The 24,450-nt window shown below is 45.2% G+C and overlaps 1 protein-coding gene and 1 long non-coding RNA gene across 4 annotated transcripts; one reads left to right on the top strand and one right to left on the bottom strand.

Moving 5' to 3' along the window:
• Positions 1–370: 370 nt before the first annotated feature.
• On the bottom strand, positions 371–24,426 carry GMIP (GEM interacting protein). Of its 3 annotated transcripts, XM_049811290.1 has the most exons (22): positions 23,999–24,426; positions 22,483–22,620; positions 12,810–12,903; positions 12,651–12,726; positions 11,737–11,800; positions 10,737–10,862; positions 10,390–10,454; positions 9,799–9,909; positions 9,493–9,573; positions 8,647–8,835; positions 8,391–8,528; positions 7,748–7,938; positions 7,059–7,180; positions 6,724–6,810; positions 6,500–6,598; positions 6,275–6,414; positions 5,780–5,968; positions 5,566–5,703; positions 5,262–5,458; positions 4,404–4,698; positions 2,720–2,840; positions 371–2,197 (listed from the first exon to the last, which is right to left on the bottom strand). In XM_049811290.1, exons 1-22 carry the CDS (start codon positions 24,249–24,251, stop codon positions 1,707–1,709), a joined length of 3,405 nt encoding a protein of 1,134 aa, XP_049667247.1. In that variant the 5' UTR covers positions 24,252–24,426; the 3' UTR covers positions 371–1,706. The 3 variants fall into 3 exon arrangements, with proteins under 3 accessions (XP_049667247.1, XP_049667248.1, XP_049667249.1); XM_049811291.1 differs by lacking the exons at positions 22,483–22,620; positions 23,999–24,426 and adding an exon at positions 19,147–19,389; XM_049811292.1 differs by lacking the exons at positions 12,810–12,903; positions 22,483–22,620; positions 23,999–24,426 and having other exon boundaries at positions 10,737–10,857; positions 12,651–12,700.
• Positions 18,505–22,273, top strand: LOC126043235 (uncharacterized). Its single transcript, XR_007507362.1, has 3 exons — positions 18,505–18,704; positions 21,211–21,268; positions 21,676–22,273. It is a non-coding gene; the product is annotated as an uncharacterized LOC126043235 (long non-coding RNA).
• Positions 24,427–24,450: the final 24 nt, after the last annotated feature.

A 24,450-nucleotide genomic window follows, 5' to 3' on the forward strand; every position in this document is an offset into this window, starting at 1 on the left:
GGAGTTACAAGGTAAGAGTGAGTGTGTTTTCTCTAACAGCATTTTTGTATGTATTGGATCACTGGAAGGAAAAGCAGAGGGCAGAGGTGGATGGCAGGAGTTGTGCTGTACAAGCCCCTAATACTTCTGCGTAGAATGAATCTCCTATTTAAGTGCGCAGGAGGAAAAGGAAACTAGGGTTTTTACCAGGGCTATTATTCTAGCTCTGCTGGTTCCTCAAATGATAAATTCTTGTGGGCAAGCGTTACCTTTGTTTTATAGAAACCTGTGTGCACTTGGCACTGTTAATAATAGTCTAGTGAGTGTTTACTTAAGGCTTCCCTATTCATGTTTAACAAATACAAGATAAGCTTATAATAAAACACAGTAATTTATTACAGAACTTCTACCGTAAAAGATAATTTAGTATTCAAGAATTCGAAGCACTATATTAACAAATATACATTGCTCCAGAGATGCAAACTCTCTTTAGCCTGAACTGTACAAATACTAAGAACAGATCCTTAGCATTTCTTTTACAGCCTTGTTAAGAAACAGGACCAGAACATAGTCTGTTGATGAGACGAAAGAAATTTGTGAAGTAGTTTGCTTAACCTCTTGAGCTATTTGGGGAAAATGTAATATTTTCCTTTAGCATTTAGCTCTGATGCCTTTTTACATCTCCTAGTGTCTCTGCAGCTGACGATAATCACTGAAATCTCCCCTAGTGCAGAAGTTTTTAAGTTGTTATCTGACTTTCATGCACAACCAAACACCAAGGAAATCTGTAATGCTGCTCATCCTATAATGCAAAAGCTATTATGCCCGGGAGTGAACAGTATAGGAAGCCTGTCTTCCCCGTGCATGCGTCACGAGATGGCACTATAGGACAGAGTTTTTCCTGTCCTCATGTTAAAATTTGGTGGACAGAAAATCCGCTGCTGGGAGGCAGAAAGGAGCATTGCGGCAACCCACGGGCAGGTGAGATGGAGACCCGGCAAGTCAGAGCAACCTGGTCTTGGATCCAAGAAATCTTCTTCTCTGCTGGGGGTTCAGGGTTTTGCCACCTTCATGACAGCAGCAGCTTCACATGGAAGTATTGCAGAAGCTCAATGTGCTTTGAGGGAAATAGAATTAATGTTTTGGAGAAATGGGGTCCAGCTCAGAGTACAGCAGTGTTTTTTCCCTTTACAGAATGGCTTTGTGCTGACTAGCAAGTTGAAGCTCCAGCAACAGAAGCAGAAGGATCTTGAGTACATGAGCTTTGCCTGTGTACCCTGTTCTATTACATTCAAAAATGCTGTGAAATAAAAATGACATAAATCAGTGCTTGTTGCAGCTGCCAGAAAATGACCATTTGGGAATGTTTTATGTCCAATGTCCTACATTTCAGTTGCCTCCTTCCTGGTGACATCTTTCTAGCCAGGCAATCTGTGTTCCCTCCACTTCTTGCATTGTCCTTCATGCTAAACAGGGCATGTTCCAGAGAGTGAGCTGTTGGGCTTGCTTCTTATCACTTTTATGGGTTTGTTAATGAATAAAGAGCAACTCCTGAGTTAGCTGAAAGCCTGCCAGGAAGTTCACAGCTGGTGCTTTTTCTCCAGATTGCATGGTAAATACAAATAGGAGGTTATTCTCACCATTGCTATTCCTTCGTTCAGCAGGTGTAGGATTTCATTCCTCTCTCCCTTTCCATTGCTATTATCTGTTACCCTTAGGGGTTTTTCCTATAGGTATGTCAGGCTGAGGTCCTCTGCTTTCTCAGTAGATCCTGTGCTCTCCAGAAAAGGCTCAGGGGATGCAGAAGCGTCATCGACTTTAAACTTTGAGACAATCCTGGCGGTTTCCTGCGTGATCTCAAAATGTTTGAGCTGCTGTCTCCCTCCTAAGCGCTGCTTGAGTGTGCTTGTGTCGGTCACGCTGTTACTGCTCCTGGTGCTCTCTTCCAGGATGTCCTTTGTTGGGGAGCTGCTGTTGGTGGTAGGGTTCCCTTCTGCACCAGGCTCCATTGCCATGTTGGCTAATGTGGTAGACCTCAAGGGCAAATTGAATGGAATGACTGGCTTCATTTTTGCCTGTGTTCGAATATATTTTACAGGTTGTCGGCTGAAATGGTATCTGGGCTGGGTCCCTAGGACTGTGTCTGAATCGCTGTCTGTCTTTTCCTGCACAGAGTCCTCCAGTTCCTCCAGCTCCGAGCCAATACTTGTATTCATCTCTGAACAAAAAATTAGACAGTTATCTTAGATCAGTGAGACAAGGTTACTACGACAAACAATTTTGGCTTATGACTTCTTTTCCTGTTAGAAAGGATACCGAGATCCCTCCTGCATTAACAGGCTAAAACACCTCCCTCTAAAAGCTTTGTTAATCAAGAGCAATCACAAGATATGCATTTGAAAGACATATAAGATACGGATCAGGCTTATATTCTTAAAGCTGTCCTCGATACATTAAAGCCAGGAGAGCTGCTGATGGTGACTGTGGGCTCGAGCTGAGGCAGCAGCAGGGAAAAGCCCTTCGTGAGAACAGCAGAAAATGTGCTTGTGCTTTCATGTGAGCTATGTGGCAGTTGCTCTGCAGTAGGTTATCTGCACAGAGACTGAGCAGCGATGTGGAAGAGGCCCCAGTTATGCTTTGTCTGCTGTGTAATGTAGAGGCAGATAGGGAGGAGGTGTGAAAACCAGCAAACATGCTACAAGACAATCTGTAACAGCATCACAATCACCACTTTATTTACCTAGGGCATCCGTGCTTAATGGACTGTGGGCTCCCTCCACAGTCAGCTCATTGATGGCTTCCCTGGAAGATGAGTTATCAGACACACAGTCCACATTTAAACCGTGCTTGGAGGAGAAATTCTGTTGGAAAAAGCCATGAGTGTTTATACAGGACTCTTACTTGACATGAAGATACTGTCAATGTCCACTTTACCCCAAGTGCTGTTAGAGCCAAGTGAACGGAGGCAACTGCTTACGCTGAAAATGCCTTGATTTCTCTTAGATTATCTGTAACACTTGGGGGAATAGGGAGGGAGGTTGCAGAAGGTCACAGGGCAGGGCCATGAGGGAAAATTATGGTTCAAGACCTGCCAATTCCAGCATCCATACTGGCAGAACACAACTGCCACAAAACTTACCCCAGAAAGCAGACGCTGCTTTCTGTGGAGCAGCTCTGTGCTGAGACTGATTCCCATGTCCCATGGAACACTGAAGTAGCCCATTTCAGAACAAAAAGGGGAAACGTCAGAAACCAAGCTGTTAACTGGAGCAGAGTAATTATCATCAAATGCAAATGGGAGGGTGAGTGAAGGACTCGGGAGTGCCTGGGAGTCATAATTGGTACGGATCCAGTCTGAGTTTGCACAAGGATCAGGTCACCTGGGCAGGCCCTCCAGAGGTCGGTTCTATTAATGGCAAAATGAGAGCGGCCTTAGAAGCAACTCCCCTTTTTAAAGGTTTGTGAAACTGTCTGTGGAATTCAGTCACACTGCAGAAGCAGATAAAAATGGCTTTGAAAATAGTCAAAGGAAATAGTTGTGTATATCTCAAAGTGCTTTCTGTGAAAGTTTATTAATCCTGTAGGACTTTGGCACACAAGAAGTGAATTGTGTCTACCCTGGTGATTTTATTTCAACTGTAATCATAGTTATTCTAATTTCTGCTTCCTCAGTGAGCTGGACCTGTAGAGAAAGCAGTGTTACTGCATGCCAGACATGGATAGGGTCACTGCAGGCACAGTCTTGCACATAAGCATCTGTGACTCAAAAGCAGGAGACAGTCCCTGAACCTGGATCTCGCTTCCTTTGGCTTAACTTTAGGAAAATCATTTCCTCTTTCTTGCTCATCAAACAACTGTGAAAAGGAGAAAACCCACCATGTCCCGTCTCAGGGATGCTATGCCCATTTGTGTTTTTTAAAGTGCTGTGAAATATTGTGAGGAAAGAGCCACGAAGCTTGGGAAGAACGCAGAACACTCAGTAACAGGGCAGGCAAAACGGGGTCCGTGGCCACTGCTCAGGGATGCAGCAGAGCCCTGTAGGGCTGTAGCAGGGGATCTGCTGGGTCTTAAGTGCAGGTAGCTGCTTCCAAAGTTGTAGAGCTGTTTACAGAGAGAAACAGCAGTATCCCAGGCTATTTAGTATGGGGAACCCCACAATTTTTCCAGCATGACTGGAATCTAAAACATGGAGCAAAACCACTATCCAGATTGGTCTGAGAAGCTGCTGAGTGATCTGTAGCTTATCAATTTTTTCTGTTTCTCCCACTCCATGTGCAACAGGCTCTCTGCTCCTTCCTCTCAGAATAACCCTCTGATAGCAAATGGTTTTGTTATCCACGGAACGAGTTCTCTTTAATCGCTAGTCCACCTTCCTGTCTCTACAGCAGGGTCAGTAAGCCCAGCTCGGTGTCTGGGAGCTCTACCTCTAGGTTTATAGTCTGGACTGTGTTTGGGCTCTGAGGTCCTTCATCCTTTTCTGTCGATGCTTCTTGCGAAGGATTTTCACATCCAAGGGATAAGGATGAAGGCAGGTCATCCATCCCAAACACCCTTTCGTAGTTCTGAATGAGAAACTCCACAATCTGGGCTTGATACCCAGAGTCAACAAGGCATGACATTGAGACATCGCTCCCTGAGCCTGGCCGGATCAGAGTTGGCCCAAATACTATGCCCAGGTTGTTTGGGGACATCTTGTTCTCTTCGTATTTCTCTGCCACCCTGGGGAAGGGAAACAGGACTGTTAGGGGCTTCCCAGCTCTCAACCCAAATGCACTGAGTACACAGATGGAATGCACTAAAACCCCCATTTCTTAGTGGAGAGAGAACTCCCATCTTTTATGGGGAGCAGAGCTCTGGTCTGTGCAGGGAAACTCCAGAGAAAAAAAATCTCAGAAGTTGCCTGGATCTGTCTGGATGGTGCAGCCCCACTGAGAGTGGCTGTTTCTTGTGACCTGTGCTCAGAGCTGGGTGAAAGAGAGCTTGATTCAAGTTACTCCTTGACCTCTTGCTCTGTGCTTTATGAAGCATTATCAGTAAGGACCTTCTGGTCCTTCTTGGTCATTGAGACTTTCTCCTAATTGCTGCAAGATGGTCCTTTCCATGAATGAAGTTTTTACCCTCCTCAACTGCCTGCTTGGCTCTCCCAGGTCAAGGAAGCCCAGACGCTCTTCTCGTACACATTTGGTGCTGTGCTAGCCGCTCCTCTGGCAGCGAGGTCTCAACAGGGATGTCCTGTGGTCAGACCTGACACTAACCAGCATGACAACCAGCACACTCCTCACCTGTACAAGTGCGCAATGAGGTGTCGCAGAGTGTTGTAGTTGCTTCCAGGCAATTTGCTCAGCAAGTCCTTCATGCTCTGGATGGGATCGGAAGGGAAGCCTGCACAGTCCAACTTTTCTTCCCCAGGTTTTTGCAAATCTTTGGCAAGTGCAATGAGATCATTATAGAGGTGGGACAGCAGCACCGGTGCCGAAAGCTGCAGTGAGAGGGGAGGAAAACAGCATGTTACTTCACCCTGCTGGTCTGGCACTGAGGAATGCGGTTGGCTGAGCCCTGCCCTCCCGGCAGATATTTGGTACCTACTTCCTTCAGGAAATGCTTCAGGACCCCAGTGATGTCGTGGGGGGAGTGCTCGGAGAGCTCCACCAGGCTCCGTCCGTTCTCGAACGCCTGGCACAACTTTTCCACCCGGGCTTTGGATCCACTTATCCGATAGATCCCCTGCATGGTTCAGAGGGGGAGAGGTCAGGAGTTTTGGATACAGAGAAGACCAAAGCAAGAATAACCGGCTACTCACCTGCACCCCGAGGGCACGGGCTTCAATTTCTGAGGTGCATTTCACCACTATGAAGGGAACTTCCTCTGGGAAATCTCGAGGAACCTGCATGAAGTCAATGCCAAAAAGAGGTACTCGGTTGGGCAACTTCTTGTGGCCGCAGGTGATGAGCAGGTTCTCGAGACACTTCTTGTGGCAGGCTAGGCAGCACTGAAACGGGAGAACCGACCCACGTTATGGTCTAGTTGTGGTCCAGCACTGCAGCGGTGGCTGAACTTGAAGGATTTCTCCTGTTCCCCCAACCATCAAAGTCCCACCAAACCCAAGAGAGTTGCTTCAGGCAAGTGGCAACTGGTGGCTTACTCAAGGGAAGAAAAACATTCCTTGTGTAATGCAGAGGAAGAAAAAGCACAGAACTTTGCAGAGGGGCCCCTCATTCCCGCAGATTTTCAGCAACATGATGGTCACCCCAGGCTCCCATGCGAGGCATCTGCAATGACATCTTCTAGCCCTCACCTCCTCACACTCAAAGCCGCTGACCATGAAAGTGTCACACTCCCTGCATTTGGATGGTCCCCGCAGCTTCCGGAGCCGGTGGGTCTGCGCTGCACTGGAGAGGAGGATGTTCTTAAACTGCTGCTGGGATGTACCATTTTCTGTGGAAACAGCATTAAAGTGTGAAAAGGAACTGATATGTAAGCACGGTTTCCACCTAGTGAGTCAAATATGTGTGTGGCTCACCATTTTCAAAAGTTTGCAAGGAATCTCTCTCTTCAAAATCATCTGAGGAGGACATGGTGCTGGTGGATGGAGCTTTCAACAATTTCCTATTAGAGTTTCCTTGAGAAGAGTGAAAATATAAACAGCTGTTCTCATCCTCATGATACACAAAGTGGGTCAGTGCAGACTTTATTCCCGTTTTAGGTTTTGGGGCAGTATTAGGCAAAAATTTCTGCAGCTCTCACCTGGGCTAGAATTGGGAGAATCCAGGGACCGGGATTCACAACTCCCACCGAGGCTTTCTGTGTCGCTGCAGAGGGATTTGTTTGCACCTGTGGAAGGTGGATACGATGACAGACCATCCCAAGCACTCTCAGGATACTTCAACACGGGGTTGAAGTCCACACCAAACTCCCAAGAAAATCCATAAATACTTGTCAATGTTTTTTCCCAGTCTGAGCAAAGCCTTAAGTACTGCCCTAAGAATTTGAGAACCTCTCCCACCTCTTTGGCTAATAATCTAAATTAAACTACAGTGACTTGAGAGAAAATTGGGTCATCTTTATTAAATTCAACCTACTGTGTTCACCGTTTGTGGAGAACTGTTTTCTGGATATATCTTCTGGCATGTTTGTGTCCTTTGCTGCAGAAGAGGGTCCTGTGTAATGCAATGCCATCTTCTTTTTGCCACTGGGAGGGGACCTGAGAAGGGGTTGCTATCAATTTTCCAGCAGTGAAGAATAACAGACAATATTGCATCACTGAGGTGCCTTATGGGTACCCGACACAAAGCATCTGTTTCAGGCAGCTTACAGGTGTAAGTTGAGTTTTCAAGGAGGCTATAATAAACACTTGCACCAAACTAGGAAAACAAATTTGTTCAATATAACTTCACCTTTTCTATCCGCAGGAAAAATTTAGATATCAAACAGGACCCCTGTGAGAAAAGAGCAATCCAAATCTTTGGCAAATGGTAGAAATAACTGAAGGGATGTGGTACAAAACTGCTGCCTTCATTTCACTGATATTGGTCCTGTGCTCAGCAGAAGGAACCAGGTGCATCTTTAGATATCTGTTCTTTATTAGCGGAGCTATGCAGAGAGAAAAGATCCTAACATCTGAGGCTGTGGGCTTTTCTGTAATTAGCAATCATAATGCTGCAGCATTGCTAGTGACTTTATAAATGTGTTTTAAACGTTGTTGTTGTTCTGTGCAAGATATATTTCTGACCTTTCAGCTAGGATGTGGGTTTTCCACTTTTTGTTTTACCTCTGCCCTCCGGAAGTGAATGGCTCGAATTCAAACACTTCCATATGAATGTCTTTCTTCTGCAGAGCCTGAATGAATTCCAGGTATTTCTCGCCTGCTTTGTATGGCTTGCAGACCTCGGACAGGTACTGGTATCCCACTGGAATCTGTTCTGACTGAGTCTGCCGCTGCTTGAACATCCTTAAAGTGACCTTACAAGGGAAAGAAAACAAAAAAACCATTGCTAGTCAAAGCCCAGGTGCTTTTTCCTCCCTTGGATCTCATAGTCATTCACCAGTCTTCAGTTTTTTATTACCCAAACTTTGTTACCTGCACTTCTGCTTATTGATAGTTCTACTTAACAGGTCAGATAAAAATTATTTGCCACTGTTTCTTGTTCTAGGATTTTTTCCCCCTAGACCTTTTCTACAGACATCTGCGTCCTCAAAGCAGTAGCAATTGAAAATGTGATTATATATCTGAGATTTTTTGGTAGCAGGTTGGCAGCAAAGCAATGTCCAGAGCACTCCCCTAATTTCAGCTGCTTGAGAATGTTCAGTTATAGGGTGGCTCAACAGTGAAATGGTGAAGAGTCTAGAAGTCTTATCCCAAACAGCAGTTTCCCTGAAATGAGGATTGGAGGAGAAACTGAGACTACACATACCCACGTCAGGACCTCATCCCCTTGGTAAATGAGCTTCCGAATATGCGAGATGATCCGTGCTCGCACTTTCTCCAGTTCTTGTTGCCGAAAGTTGGCATCGCTGATGCACATCTTGTACAAAGCTTCTGCTTCCTGAACCTGTGCATGACCAGAAATGGAGCAAAGGAGGACAAAGTCACCAGGACGGGTGAGAAGATGCCATAACATGGTGCGTGAGATGACTGGGAATACCAGCAGCCTGGTCTGAACTCGTCACCTTGGCTTGTGCCTCCTCGCAAGAACGGCGTCGCTTCTCCAGCTGCTTGTTGGCGCTGCCAGGGTTGGTGATAGCTGTGCTCTGGTATTCGTCCTCTGCCTTGGCACTCAAGTGCTTTGCTTTCTCCAGCTCCTCGCAGCGCTGAATGTATTGCAGGCGGGACTTGCGCAGGGATGACAAGGACTCATTCTTGAATAGGGAAAGGAACAGGTTTAGGAAGCCTGGCAAGGCAGTGGTAAGAACAAGTCACAGCAGTACTCTGCTTATAAGGGAAGTGCCTGTCTCTGAGTTCAAATGGGTATTATCATTCAAATGGAGGCCAGTATTCTCCCTCCCTCTCCTCCCAAAGTTCAGGAGCTCTAAGGGAGCCCCTGGGTTTCCTCTACAGCTGCGTAGAGACCTGGCTATCTTGCGTCATGTTCTGCAAGGTGCCCGGGAGCATCTTCCTCCCCAGCAGGAATCCCTGGAGAAAAAGGCTGCTGATGAAGTGGTAGCAGAGTTTGTGCAGCTGGGTTTTGGCAGGGGGGTCACAGGCACAGAGCCTGCCTTTGCAGGGGATCCCTCTCGACTGAAGACAGCCTAGTGCCAGCACGTGCAAACCCAAGCTGCCTCCTCGTTCTGCCAGCCTCTGCAGTTGGCAGGACGTGATGGGATCCAGCAGGCAGCACAGGCAGGATGGCATAGGAATGCTGCCAGCACTCCCCCTTGTACTCTTTAAAAGAGTAGTTTTATTCGATAGCAGGATGCATATTACATTATTTAGTTACTGCTTGTCCATAAACTTTTGTTTTCAGTGTTTTGAGCCGTGACTGGCATGAAGGTCAGGCCCATGTACCAGCCTCTTACCATTCTCTTTTGCTCCTTTGTCCACTGATCTTTGAATTCTTTCCTCCATTTCTCAATTTCATTCTTCTTAGCTGACAGAGGCTGCCGAGGAATAATAGTTAGGATGGCAACAGTTCCTCATGAGGCAGGAAAAAGGATCCAACAGATGAGGGTGTGACATTAGAAAGCAAGCCTTGCAAGATGCCTCTTTTTCCCTTAAACTTGGTGTGCATTTCATTCTCTTATCCCCTCCACCCCCTGGACCAGGATATATCGTCCTATCTAATCTTTCAGCAAATTTGTCTAATCCAGAGAGAAATGCAGTACCTGGTAGAATTCCTTCTGTTGGAGCAATCCTGCAGTCTCGGTAGCTGAATTTCCAACCTTTATGTCATGTTCCAGGACCATTGTATAGAGCGCCCGAAGAGGCATGTTGTACTGCAGAAACCAAAAAAGCAGATATAAAGAGATGGATAATCACTGCAGCTTTCCTAAATTAAAGAGCTTTTGGTAGGTATGACTGAGATCTATTATGGAAAAGTGACAGTGTCTACACTGGTTAAATGAAGGGGAGTTATTTCAGACAACACAGATAGTAGGATGCTGGAAGCAGAAAGGTTTTTATGCTGGACAGTATTGTATTGACTCCATGCCTTGCCTTGCTGAATATCTAATTGTCCAAACAATTACTCCATGTTATAAGCTCTTAGAAAAAAAAAAAAAAAAAGGAACTGTTCCTCTAGTGAGACGTTTAGGAACGGCTTTGGAGGCAGGATTTAGGTTTGCTGTAGGATTTAAGCTGGACTCTACAAGTGGTTCACATGTGCAGACAGCCTCACATTTGCTCTGCATAGGACTCCCATCCTCCTCCGAAGGGAACCCCGTGCAGTGAAGTAGGAACATCGCTAGGACCCATACCTGGTGGAAGATGGCATTTCGTCCTGATTCTGCTATCTTCACCATCCCTTTGGCAAACTCTGTCTCTGTAGAAGGGCAGAGTGAATTAGACACCAGATTCACGGTCACAGAGGTGGGTTTGTCAAAGCCAGAGGTCATTCCAGTCAATAAGGACCATTCAGGGAAGAAGAAATTCTGACCCCATGTCTTTGTCATCAGGCAAAAGCAACCAAAAGGGTTGGCGTTTGGCCAGTTTCTAACCTGTATACTTTTGCTTGCAACTGTGTTCTCAGCTATGATTTAAAAAAAAAAAAAAAAAGCTATCAAAAAGTGTACGGACTCCCAGCTGGTTCTGTGCACAGACTCACCGTAACTCAGACGTTTTTCAATCCAGCTGAGAAGCTCTTTGACGTATTTACACCACAGTTTGGCATATTCAAGGGCTGCGTCAATGCCACCTTCACATTTTATCAGCATTTCGTCTGCCTCCTGAACTGCAACAGAATAAATCCAGGTTCAGAATGGCTCTGGCTGATGGGGTCCCCCAAGAGTGGCAAAATTGGAGTCTCAAGAGTTGGTGCTGTGAAATACTCAAGATAACAGCCATAAAAAAGGTCTTTCGCTGAACAATGTCATCATGATCTACTTCATGGCGACCCCACGCAGTCCTGCCCATGGAGCCACACAAGTTCCAGGTAATTTAGACATGTATGTTCCTCTGCCCTCTGCTTTTAATGAAATATTTTTATTCAGTTTGTTTTGAAATACAAAAGTGAAGGACCTAATGGGTTACTGGGGAGTTGCAGGAAGTATTCTTATTCCTTAGTGGAACCTAATACGGATTCACCACACTGTGGTGAGCAAATTGAAGCACATTTCAAGCTGAAAACTGTGAGAAAGCAGCTTAGAATTTTTTTTTTCTTTATATGAAGAAAAAAACAATTTTATGTTGCATTTTATGATGCCAGTGACAAGTACAGAGCTGGTAAGAACCCTCCCAGCAGGTCACAAAGTGTTTCAGAGTATCCCAAGTTTCACTGGGTTGATCTTTACTGTGCTTAAAACCAGCAGACATTTGGGAATTGATGTCTCAGTATTTAAAAACCAAGACCTCATGAGAAGCTCCCTAACGAGATGTTAATGGATGAACAGGGGAAGATCCGCGTGCTGGAGGAAGCGGTGGGACTGCTGAGCTCAAACAGGCATCCGCATCCTTGCTGGGCATCAGCCCTAGCTCAGCTTGAGACCGATGCCAGCGGAGACACCGGCATTATTCATCCATGTCATTAGAATGCTGCCAGGACTGTTGCCAGGTGACTGACTAAGTGTTCTTATGTCACCTCTTTGATTTTTAATTAGCAATGTTACCTGTTATTTCTGCCTGCACTTGTCTCTCTGAACTGGTTTTGCTCTTGCAGAAACTTTCACTGAGCTGTGGGGGGAAAGAAAAAAAGAGGAAAATGCTGAAAGAAAAATGAGTATTCAGAAATTGGAGGATTTTTCAAAGAGGCCAGCTGGAGTGCCGATTTTGCTTAGCTAAGCAACTCAGTGCAGTTAAAATAGTAGCCTGAGATTTGACAGAGGGAAGGTAGCATGGTATAAAAGCCTACCACAGGCAGAAACACGGAGGAAACACATGATTAGGGCAGAGAGATCAAAGCTGGAAAAGGGCTGCAAGACTGAATGCTGGCAGCTCTTGTTTTACTACAAATGGCAAAATATTTGATTTTTATCTTTAAGTTTAGCTCATGGGATAATATGATTACATGAGAACAGTTGCTGTCAGAGAAAAATTAAGTTCCTAGACCTTTTGTTTATACAAAAAGCGTGAAATGAGGCTGATAATCCCCCAAAGTCCCATACTGCCAAAAGTAAGCAAAAAAAACCCATTAAGTTCTATTTTGAAGGTCTCCTTAAGGCCAAAATTTTAGAGATTTTTGATGCATGACTCTCAAATGTATTCTGCGTCTGCTGTCTTGTCTGATCTTTTTCTTAGCACGCAGAACTTAAACCAGCGATTTCCACATCTTGTTTTTCAGAAAAATATAAATCCAGACAGTAAATGCCTGAGTGTTTCCACTAAATATTATCTGCTCTGTGGCCACCTCAATCATTGTTATAACCAAGTGTTGTACAGTTCTTTTCTGTCTATTCAAGTAAGAGCTGTAACTATTTTTTTCCAGATGATCACCCAAACCCCAACTTTAATAACATAGAATCATGCGCTTTGGCAATGGACATAGGTAATTTCTTTAATAAAATGAATCTCATTCTTTGCCTACCGGAACACCCTCTTTTTCTGTGGTCAGGTCCGTGTCATCAGTGCTGTCAGCATCACCAATGAACATATCAACCGTCCTGTATAGTCAAAAAGAATGCAATGAAATAAATTAAGGTTCCAAAGACCCAGAAAACTAGTTCAGCCCTGCTTCTCTACATACGCATTTCCAATTGAGATTTCTATGGCATCCAGGCTCCGGAATATCTCACTGTACCGCTTCCTATTTTCAGGTGTCCTCTCTTGATTGTCCAGACCTGGAGTTGGAGAAGAAATCATTTCACTGAAATGCCTGACCCAAAGCTCCCCGAGGTCAGCAGGATGGTTTCTAGAGGTGCAGGGGAGCGTGGCTGAGCCCCTCTGTCCTGCGCAGATTCACAGGGAAGCAACAAACTGCGATGGCCTGGCAAAGCACAGCAAGGTGAGCTCGAGGGCGAGATGGGATTTGAAAAAAAAACCCTTAGGAACAGTAAACTCATCGAGGTTCCTTGGGCAGAACCCCCAGAAAATGAGTCTGCAGATGTCCAGGGGAGACATCTAAGCTGGTTTTAGAGCTTGCAATCAGACTGGAGATCAGCTGTGGAAACTGGGCAGAAACCTTTATCGTAGCCACTCTGAGCTGAAGTCACGCCACTGTCCTTAGTTTGGTACTGGCAGACCTGGCGGAGGGGCTCACAGGATGCAGCGGCATGCCCTGCGCCTCGATCAAACCCACGTGCACGCCATACAACCTGTGTCAGCAGAACCATGTGCATAGAAAACACCAGGCATTGTTGCAGTCCAGCGGTCCGTGGGCTGGGCTGTGTTGCAGAAGTTGCCCGTTCCTTGCGCATCATGTGTGCGTGTCGCAATGTTTCATGTGCGGGGACCATTTCTCAATATTGTACGTGCTTATTTATGGTGATAATCTACATTATGAAATCCTGTAGCTGATTCAGCCCCCAGCAGGTACAAATTATTGGGCATGCAAAGTATAAAATGGGCTTGTCCCCACTTGAGGGGCAATACACTCCTGCCACGCACCTCTGTGAGGTCTAAGTGTATTTTGCCCACAGGGCGGAGGCGCACACGTGCATTTTACATGGGGTTATTGATGCCTTTAATCTCACTTTCCACTCTGTCATGTGTTTGTCACTGAGGGCTGAAACTAAAATTGACTCAGGCTGAAAGTCGCTGGAAAAAAAAAAAAAGAAAAATGTTTTAAAATATTAAATGGGGCACAATTGGTAAAAAAAAAAAAAAACAAACAACAAAAGAAAACTTCACTCTTCTTTGTCCTTTTGACATTCCAGGAAACAGGATGTGGTTGACCTAAATCTAGAGTTGCTTCACTGATAGTTGACTTTTCGACAGTGAGCAAGTACTTGTAAATGTTGCTCAAATTATGGTTGGTAGAAAATTGAGTTTTTGTCTCATTTAGTTATAGCTACTCCTGGGTTTTGTCTCAGTCCTGAAAAATACACATTTTTCAAATCAGGTTTTGATTAGGAGCTGGCCTGCCATTAAGCCTACAAACAGCATCGCACTATTGCTGACCCCAGATTTGCAGAGCCACGTTGTCTTTGAGAGAGGCCAATGACTCTGGGAAACTCCCAGCACGTGGGGGAAGACCCGGCTCCTGGGCACTTGCTGGGGGAGCGGTACAATCCTGGTCATCTTCCAGCCAAAATGGCGCAGAAGAGCGAGAGACTGGCTTGTCTGTACTGATAATGAGGGAGACTTTGAGCTTGTATGTATGCATACGGGTTTTTTTAACTATATGAAGATGCCAAACAATGTGGAGAAAGTGTTTGAACATACAATTAAGAGAAAGACCAGGAAGTATTGGGCATTTTTTTCCACAAATCTCCTTGTTTGGTGTCAGATGAAAGTGCTGTCTGACAATCATATAGTTACAGTGTCCAAGTCATGAACATCAACCAGTCTAACCCTATCATCAGCTTAAAAATAGAAATAACTGTGAAGAAGGCTGGGTGGGACACTGAAGCTGCAATTCCACTTACAGTCAGCGCTGAGCAGCATGGCCCAGATGCTGCGTTCCCTTCTGCATCAAGAAATGAGCTGGGAACGCTCCTAGCTTACTTGCCTTTGCTGAACAGATAATTAATATTTATGCTGGCCTTGTTCTTTAAAAGTTTTCTGAATGAATGTTTTACTCCAAAGTGAAACAAGACACTGAAAATGTGTGAAGGCACGCTTGTTTTTGTAAAACGTAAGTCACTGAGGTCTGAAGGAACTGCAAGGAACCGCTCAGACTGGCCTGCCACGTTTGGAGCACCTGGGGAAGGGATTTAAAAGCACCAGTGATGCTAATAGAGGACTGCAAACTGTACCCAGTGCCTATCCTGCTTAATCACGATAAATCAACATTTCGCACTTGGTGGGTGACCTCAGACAGGCAGTTTACCAAACATCTCCTTCTGGTTTTTCTGTAGGAGGCACAAGTTGTTCATAATCCAAGACATAACAAATCCAAGGCATACTAATTTAGCGTGAATCCTAACGACTCTTGTTACTTTGCAGGAGCAGATGGACAGCTTTAATTTCTCTTGTTTACCACTAGCAGAGGATTGTACAACAGGAAGAAGTGACTCAACTTGAGCAGCACTGGTGATGGGCAAAATGAAACATTCTGCTTTTGAAAGCAGCTATTGTGAGGCACTGTAAGATAAGCAAGAACCTCAGATTCTCACAAGTCTTTTGCTTCATCTCACTAAGTTAATATTATATGTAGTACTGTAAAAGTAGGAAGGTGGAAAAATTGGTCATAAAAAGTTTCCCTAGCCTTGCTGTAGCTGATGTTATTAGCTGCATTCTCACAAGTTTAAACATGTGTCTCCTTGTACGCAGCCCCTGTGTCATTCAAGGGCAGCACCAATTTGTCCCATCTATTTGAAGTCTTTTGAGTGGCTTTTTGGCATGTGCACGTCTGGGCCAAATGATTCATGTGCCTTATGTATCTCATCAAGGAAATGAATTGCCTCAAATGTATTGCTCTTTGCTGTCACAGCTGTCATCGGTTAGCCATCTGTTGGACACCTTCAAGATGTCCCTTCCTGATGAACTGTGCACTCCTGATTGCCCACCTGCTAAATATGTAAACATCTGTATACGTTTTCCTGTACTAGAAAGAGAATGGAGCTCCTGTGCGTGGCAGGCTTGCAGAGGCTCCCAGAAATATTCATAAACTAATACAACTTGCAAATCCTGCTGAAAGGCCTTTCCTTTGACCAGTGAGGATTAGGTAGCAGAGCATCTGCTGGGATGGTGCTGGGATATAGGACCACAGGCCTGGAGGAGACCCTGGCCCAGTCCTTTGTCCGTTCACTACAAGCTCTGCAGCCTTATTTACAAATGGATGCTTCAATTTAAAGCCAGTTATCTTACTGGGCAACCTAATGACAACTGGAAGGCTGATCTAGAAACTCAAGTCTTCTGGAGGTTAAAAACCATCTATGTTTCTTGAAGGACAGTGTATCCTTTTTTCTTCTTATCTTAGACAATTCCAGCAGAAACCTCTTCCAGCATTGGCACTAGACCTGCATCCTAAAGGGGAGCATCCCTGCACGGCCAACTCTCGCACTGGAGCCGGCCAGCTGTTGTGTGAAGTTCTGCCCCGTCCTTGGATGGACAAGACTGTCCTCTCATCTACATCATCTACCTTCTGGAAAGCTCACCGCTCTTCTCTCCTTTTGCTGGCATTACAGGGAGAGCAAGCTCCCACAGTGGTGGGTGTGCAGAGCGTTGAGGATATTTTTAGCAGGACAAGCTCTTGTTCTGCCATTCAGCAGAAGCATCACTTCCCTTTCAGCCGCAGTTACCGTGAAATGAGATAAATGTCTAAAACCCTAATTCAACGCGTGGCACCGTTGCCAACCTTGGTATCACAAGCCTGTTCCCGGTAGCGCCTTCCTCTTCTCTGCGCTCAGTCTTGCACTTTGCAAAACAACATCTGAATTTTTCCACCAGGGCAAATCTCCTGTTTCTGCATAAAATGGCACACACTTAGTCGCAGCATCTGTGTAAAATCCCCTGCTTGCTAAGCCATGACATGGTTCGAACCAAATGAGTCTGAAAACTCTCAAATTGTTGTCTGCCACTCCTGCAGGAAATCTTCCCTCTTTAACCAAGGCATCCCTCAGTGAGACTCCAGTTATAGCTGGCAGCAAAGGACGCTGCTCCAGCTGCCCAGATCAGCATTTCTATGTGAGGAATAACAGTTTGGGAACAAAATAATCCAAGTTCCTTGACAATGGTTTTGCAAAACCAAGACCGCTTCCCATCTGTCACTCTGATTTCTCATCTTCTCTTCCTGCTTCAGTGGAACAAAGGTCCTGGCAAAAACTGAATTTACAAATCAGCTAATTTTTGAGGCGGTCAGAACCACTACCAAACCGTGCGATCACCCACAACTGACAGGAAATACTAGCAAGGTCAGATGTCTAAAATAGTAGTATGTATTAATGAGGGGATTAATTAAACATGTCAGGGGGAGGAAGGGGAATTTCCACTTAATACATCAATTCATTGAAAAAGAAGGTGAGCACGCAGCAAATCTTTGAGATGTCTGACAGCAGAAACTGAGCACAGGTGCATTTAGTTTGCAAAATAAAAATGAGGTGATTGCCAGCTTTAGAGGAAAATATTAGTAAAACAGACTTGCCTTGATAGATGGCAGCCCCCTGCAGTTCTTGGCTAATAAACCTTGCTTTTTAAGTAAGAAAAGTACAACTACATTAAACTTCTGGCTGTTCATTTCTTTGATGAGAAAGAATAAGGAAAGGTTAGCAATAGCAATGGTAGGAAGAATTTAGACTGACAATGAAGCACAGCAGATGCTTCCAGTACTGGAAAACAGTAAAAGAACCCTCTCAATTAGCAACAGAAGGATGAATCTAGGACACTTATTGGCTTAAAAAAGAAGACTGAACAAAATCATTTATACCAGTCATCTTTGTATTGCAAAAGAGCTGTCAAAAAAGCCTCCTTCTCCTTAACAGATGAGATTTTGTTAATAAAAGGCACTCTGTGGATACAGCACACTTGGATATATCAAGGGCATTTGACTTTTACAGTCATGTCATGTTCTGAATGGTATTCTTGGTCACACATTAAAAACTGTTTCACTGACAAACCTCAAAATACATCTTTAATCAATGTATAGGGTTGTTTCTAGAGGGATGTCAGAAACAGATTCCTGCTCTTTGTTGGGTTTATTAAATGATCAGACTTGTATCATCATCTCTCCTGGTAAAGTGCTTGATGAGACCAAGATGGTAGGCCAAGAAGTAAGGCAGCTATTTATTAGAGAGTCTTTAAGTGGCCTCAGAAACGGTTATGCTTCCACTGCAGCATATAGCTGAACACCCACAAATTAAGTGCAGCTATTATATCGCTAGTCTGGAAGTCTCTGCCCTGAAAAGCAGCGGTGGACACAATGGGTAGTTGCCTAACATGAGCTTCACATGCAATGTTGCAGCAAGAGGACCTCTGCAAGCTCTGGCTATGTACAAAAGGGGAACACTGAGCAGAAACAGGCTCTGCTTTTGCTGCTGCATGCAACGCTGGATCATGAGCACGTTAAATGTTAGTGTCAGTTCTGACAAAGGGTTGTGCAGATGTTCCTGAAGACACAAAAACGTTCTGTAGGGCAAGAGTGGGCAGAAAACTAGTCTCTCAATACAGTTCCTAAACAAGCTCAACTTAGTTTATGACAGACATTGAGACATCCTTAAACTATCTCTGTGTATGATCATGAGCTATAGAAATTCTGCTAATGGATTTTCAATTTTCATGACAAAGGCATGACAAGATCCAGCTGCTGAAAGACAAGCTGAAAAGAGTTTTCTAGCTACAGGGATAACAACGCATTTGAATGTAGTAGCAGGGAAAGGACTAATGTTGCTTGCTGTGTTTCCTTGATTACAGAGCCAGTGAGCTTTCCCCCCACCACCACCTCTCCCTGAAGCACCAGGGACCAGCCCCTGTTGAATGTGGGGCTCTGGGAGGAGGGATTTGTGCTCCCAGGTAGTACAGAGACCTCTTAGATGCTCAAATGGTAAGTGTTACTCCGATTTAAACTCATTATGTTCATAAATAGGGTAAATAGGGTTGTCACCTTTGAGAAAAAGGACTTATAGAAAATTTTTGTCAGAGGGACTTAGGCTGATGATGTGCAAGTACCAGCATTATGTACTTCCAATCTCTAAGAGAAAACATTGTACATTCTGCCTCCTGAAAAGGGGGTTTGCATCCTTTCCTCTTACATAAGTCAGTGTCCAGTACAAATGCATCAAACAACTCCATCTCTCAGAGAAAGACTTAAGAGAAGTGAACAGTCGGGATCTTCATGGAAACCCCAGTTAGAGGAACTTACAGCTGGTTTTAGCAGTCATATTTCCTAGGTGGCTTACAGGCCGATCTGTGTCATATGTCATACCATGCCCCAAAAGCTTACATTACAAAAAATATAAAAGGTTGTTTCAAATGCCATCACATACCACTTGGTTCTGGGTCTCCCATGGCTGAATCTTCAGTGTTTTGGTCTGAAAGCAGCAGAATCCCAAATTACCCAGCTTTGAATCACAGCTGAATTAAGTAAAACACAAGTTCTTGGTCAGATCAGATGTGAAGAAATTATCCAAAGGCCCATGATAGCTGCATGTGAAGACGACCTGCCCAAATTAACTGGCAGAAGTGCCCGTCAGTGAGTGCGGCTGCTGTAGCCAAATCTGCTTCCTGCAGACACGCTTCCGTGTAAGGAAACAGTGTGCAGCGTACATTTGTTTGATCGTGAAATTTGCATAGCTCAGATGCATGTTGGTAGATAGCAGAGAAGGGACTGTTTCTGAGTCCTCCTGGCTTCAGTGCTTGCAGCTATCGCAGCAGCCCCAGTTTTTCTACCTGGAGAGCACTCTCTGCTTCCTAAGAAACACCCATGCTTCCAAATACACTGAACAAACTACGGAGAAACTGCTGGTGGTGAGGGGAAAGGGCTGTTAGGTTAAAAGAGGGGACAGAAGAAGGAAAAGGATGAGCATCTTGGGCAGGGATGGGCCAGCAGTGGTCCTTGCCTGAGCCGCCCTTTCTCTGCTCCCTTCACCAGCGCGTGGGTGTAATGGAGCCTTCTCGGAGATCACGGTCTTTTTCGACTTCTGCTCAGCAAAACCGAAATCTAAACTTTTAATGGTTTGCTTCTTAAATAAAAACAAGCCCTGATTCTGTAAGTTTTTGATGAGTTAGGGAAAAAGTCATCGCTTGTGTCAAGATGTTTTTCAGCCTGGGAGCATTCTCTAGACAGTGGACTGGGATGTAAGGCTTTAAATCCGGCTTTAAATCCGACTGCCCCTCGCGCTGTACGATATGCTTCAGCTCACAAGCAGCTGATTTACTGGCTGGCAAGCATGTAGCTAGCATTGCCATCTTTAAAATTGGTGAATTTTGCCTTCAGTTTTGGAATACTGGTGGTGATTTAGCGATGAAACTCTGATATGGGAAATAGAAAACATTTATTCAAAGATTATAGATCAAAGTGAGCAGAAACTGAAGTGAACTTTTTTCTTTTGCGAATACTAGAGAAACTGACAGCAAAAATGTCACAGTCAACAAACAAACTTCTGCTCAGCAGTGAAGCCATTGATTTTTTTCTTCGCTAAATAATGAATATTTAAAAAACCTGTGTTTTCTTATGCAACCAAAAAGTACGCTTGTGGCCCTGGACTCCTAAGAAACAGTTTCCCTTTCCTCGGCACCTGCTAGAGACTCAAATAATGCTACTAAATTTCTTCTGTGAAATCTCTCCCTGCGCTTGCACCACAGACTTTGTGGCAGGCAAATCTACAGGCTCTTCTGTCCCACTAACTACAGCCAGAAAAGAGTCGGAGTTAAGATTCAGCTGATCCTTCTATCATTAACACTTGTTTAATTAAAAAAAAAAAAAAAAAAATCCTAGAATCTCAGTTACTCCTTCAGTGTTGAATGTTTCAGGCTTAAGTGAAAGTGGCGCATGTGACAGTTTCTGCTCAGACTCTGGAGGTAATGGTTGACTTTTAGAAGAAAGCAGGAGACCTGGGATGCATAACCGTGGCAAAGTGCTGCTGGGATCAGCAGAAGGGCAGAGTGATGAGTTTCTCCTATCAAATCTTCCCTAGCCTGTGCCTCAGTTTTGTGTGTTCGGTTGGTGTAATTACAAGTATGTTTAGTATAATTAGCATGCCCTATTTGCAAAGTGCTTTACTTACAGATAAGTGCTATAAAAAGTGTTTTTCTAGTGTAAAGGCATTTATAGCCAAAAGGATTGCAACACAGTACAGCAACACCCCTCCAATTAATTATATTTAAAAAAGCTAATGAAAGCCAACACAAAGCAAGGAGGATGGCTCCTTATTTACCAGAAATGTAACTCAGGATCCCAGTTGCCAGTCTCATGAGACTGTTTCCTAGACATTCTGGCTGAATGAGTATGTCCTTTTTTGTTGTTTGGTTTTTTGGGTTTTTTTTTTTGGGGGGGGGGGGGGGGTGGTGGTGAAAGTGGAGATGGTAAAACCCTAAACTTTTTTTTGCAGATCAGAGGCTCACAAAAGGGAAGTACAGGAATTCTTGAGAAACGGCTCATCTTCCAAGGTAGCTGTATACAGCATAATAACGTGGTTCTCTAACCAGAGGGAAGCTGTAGCAGCAGTCTCTCCACTTGCCGGTGCAGTCAGATCAGCACTGGTCATGGGGCAGAAAGCTGCTTTGGCTGCTCTGCTGACACTGAGCTCCTTCAGCACAGCCTGCAAACTCCTCCTGCGTTTCGAACAGGTGAATTTTTTTTAATTACTATTTTAGAACAAGCACAATGGCAAGCTACTGCAGACAATACACAGGAGCAGCCCCCTATGAAGTCTCATTAAACTTCCCTTTACGTCACCACTCCTATTTTATAAGGCAAACATATTTTCACATCGGCAAGTCTTTTGAAGGCACGGGAGGAAAGGACCCGGGGAGTGAAAGCGGCAGTGTGGTTAGTGCACTTTCCTTCCTTCCAGGTCCCTGCCAGGAGCCTCGTGCTGGTCCTGGCTCTGCTCATACACAGAATATTGGGATGGGAGATTCAGTGCTTCCTCTTGAAGCTCATTTGACCTCCAAATAAAGGCCAGGAACCACCATGATTCTCTTCCGAGGAGGCTGAGACGAGTTTTCAGGTGAGGATTTCCCTCTAGATTTAAGTATATCTGAGCTCCCAAGAAAATAATGTCCAAATATTCAAACCATCCAACCAAGGTGGCATGGCACAGGACACTACCTTAACCTCCAAGAGCTATCACAACTGTTCTGTGGGTCAATCTAATTCTCCCCCCCGCTGCCACACACTGACAAGCAAACACATGAAAACGTTTTGCACAGGATTATACAGGAATTCAGTGCTGGGAGAAGTCCTGACACACGCCTCCTCACTCCAACAGACATAACCAAGCCAAGAACAGCTCCCCGGAGCCTTGCATTTCTGTCCTTTGGTTTCACCATCCGAACGCAATGTGTCTTTATTAGGGGAAAACAGACAGATAGGTGCAGTTTGCCAGCACGATTGCCAACCTAAATAAAAGGCTCTCGCGTCTAAGCCTTTATCTTGCTTTTGTGCATTTTAAAAGCACCATCTTCCCTAACGATGGGATCTGGATACAAATAAGCCTTGATGATCACTGACTTCTGCTCAGCTTCAGTACTGATGTGCTTTCTGCGCACGCGGACACCCGTGTGTGTCTGTGCTGAGCCTGGTTGAAAGCTTTCCATCACCACTGAGCAGAGGACAATAACTACAGCGCTCGTTAGGTTCTCTAAGGTTATGCATTTACCATCGATATTGGCGATAAGGGTTGCTATGGCAGGTTGGATGGCATCCCCAGTCAAAGCAGGATATGTGTTCAGGAAGGTGGAGATGGCTTGCAGTAACTCTGCCAGTTTGGCTTCAGCAGAAGCTGAAATAACTTCTCCTAAAATTAAGAAGGGGAAAAATTATGGGTTTTTTGCATGCATAAACTCTCATCCTCACCTCTCCCAGGATGAACTCACTTCAGCACAGTGGTACAGGTACCCGGCTGTTCCTAAATACTCGAGTTCTGCACAAAACAGAAAATAACAAATGCTGAACACCCAAGCAAGCAGAAAACCCACATGCAGTGAAGGGACGGATGTAGAAGTTGCCCCGTCCTTAGTCACCAGGGCCAGGACCCTCGATGAGGCTCCACGCTGCCTTTTGTCCAGGTTCTACTCCATGAGCCCAAGCAATGGCCGTCCCTGCTTACTGCTGCAGGAGTGTTGCATATCTTTGTGTCTTTACAACCTGAAGGCCAACCTCTGAGACAAAAATGCAGTCCCAAGCTGGGCACTTGTAAAGATACTCAGCAAACCAGAGGGAGCCAGCTCAGGCAGGTCTAATTTCCATGTGCAGCCGGCATTGTTTGGGGGCTGTTAAAAGCAAACCTTTTGCAAAACTAAGAGCACCGCCATAGTTAGGAATTTGCTTGAGAAGCATGGCCAAAACAACTTGTTTGGCATGCCTGGGGTAAGGCAGTCACTGTGACCTAGAGCTACAGCTTGCGGCCGTGGGTGGAGAGACCAAGATCACAGGGAACTCCGGATGCCTTGGTGGAGAAGGTGGCATTCCTCCAGGAGGTTTCTTGTCCCAGCAAGCAGTTGAAGGGATTTTGTTAATGCTGCCATGCTGTACAAGGTTTCTAGAGCAGCACCAAGCCTGTGATGATTGTTTTCTTAAATCTCAGTTCAGGTCTATTTACTTGGGCTCCAGCCTGGAGAGTGTCCTGCAAGTAGAGAGGCTGTCCTGGGAAAAAGGAGGAGAGGGGGAAGGTGCCAGGGTGCCGGACCAGAAGGCATGGCACTTCTGCTGGAGCACATTTCTGGGCTGTGACACACGCTTGGGCTCCCACCCAGAGCATCACCAGCTTGAGCCTTTCTTCGACTCATGACATTTGGACTCCTTCCCGATGATGAATCCCGGTTTTCCCAAAGGGGACATCGCAGGCACCTTTTGTGCCAGCCAGTTTAACTCACTTGTGAGTAATTGCGGGTGCTGTCAATAGCACTTGAAGTGTTTTTGCATCACATTTGGAGGAAACCTGTGCACTTAGATGGCTAAGTGCTCTGAAACTTTATCTGTTGATGCAATTCATTATAGGAAAAGACGTTTGCATAATTAAATATCCGCGCAGAGAGAAGCCACCATAAATTGTCTGAGCGCCATCTAAATTCATTGCTTTAAATAAATAATGCAGCAGGAATGAGACAGCATCGCTTTCGCTGAACATAATCTGCTTGTTTTGTAAGCAAACAAGTGGATTGAAAAATATTTACCTTTTCTGAAGAGCTCACGGAAGTTCTGAAATTTCCTGTCGATGTTCCTCAGGTGTTTGGTGATGCGGAGCACCTCGCCAGCTGTGAAGTCCACGCAGCCGGCACAATCATCAGGGACAGGGCTCTGGATCGAAGCCCGGGCAGCAGCCAGGCATCCAGCATCGGGCTCGTGGCCGGGTGGAAGGCGTCTGCCTGGGGATCCGGCTGCGATCTGAGCACGACCGGCACTGTCCCGGGCTCCCGGCTGGTTCATGGCGAGGTGGAGCACCTGCTGCAGAGCTTTCCCGAGTCCAGTGGGTGAGCCTTTTTCTTAGGCTATGTTTTGGGGTGCACACATCCAAGGTCCCGTGGGCTATGAGCACGGCTCCCCCTCATCGAAAGGAGAAGCAGCATTCTGCAAAAGCAACTGGAGACGCAAGACAAAACACTCAAAAAAAAAAAAAGAAAAAAAA

Source organism: Accipiter gentilis, chromosome 9, assembly GCF_929443795.1.
Source record: "Accipiter gentilis chromosome 9, bAccGen1.1, whole genome shotgun sequence".
Lineage (NCBI taxonomy): Eukaryota > Metazoa > Chordata > Aves > Accipitriformes > Accipitridae > Astur > Astur gentilis.

Excerpts from the sequence above, each read along its gene's own strand:
- GMIP (XM_049811290.1), bottom strand. The coding sequence starts at position 24,251 with ATGAACCAGCCGGGAGCCCGGGACAGTGCCGGTCGTGCTCAGATCGCA. Across the intron at positions 12,904-22,482 it reads CCTTATCGCCAATATCGATG|GTCTGGACAATCAAGAGAGG; the intron begins GTAAATGCATAA and ends CTCCAACTCCAG. Across the intron at positions 7,181-7,747 it reads TTCACTTCCGGAGGGCAGAG|GTCCCCTCCCAGTGGCAAAA; the intron begins GTAAAACAAAAA and ends ACCCCTTCTCAG.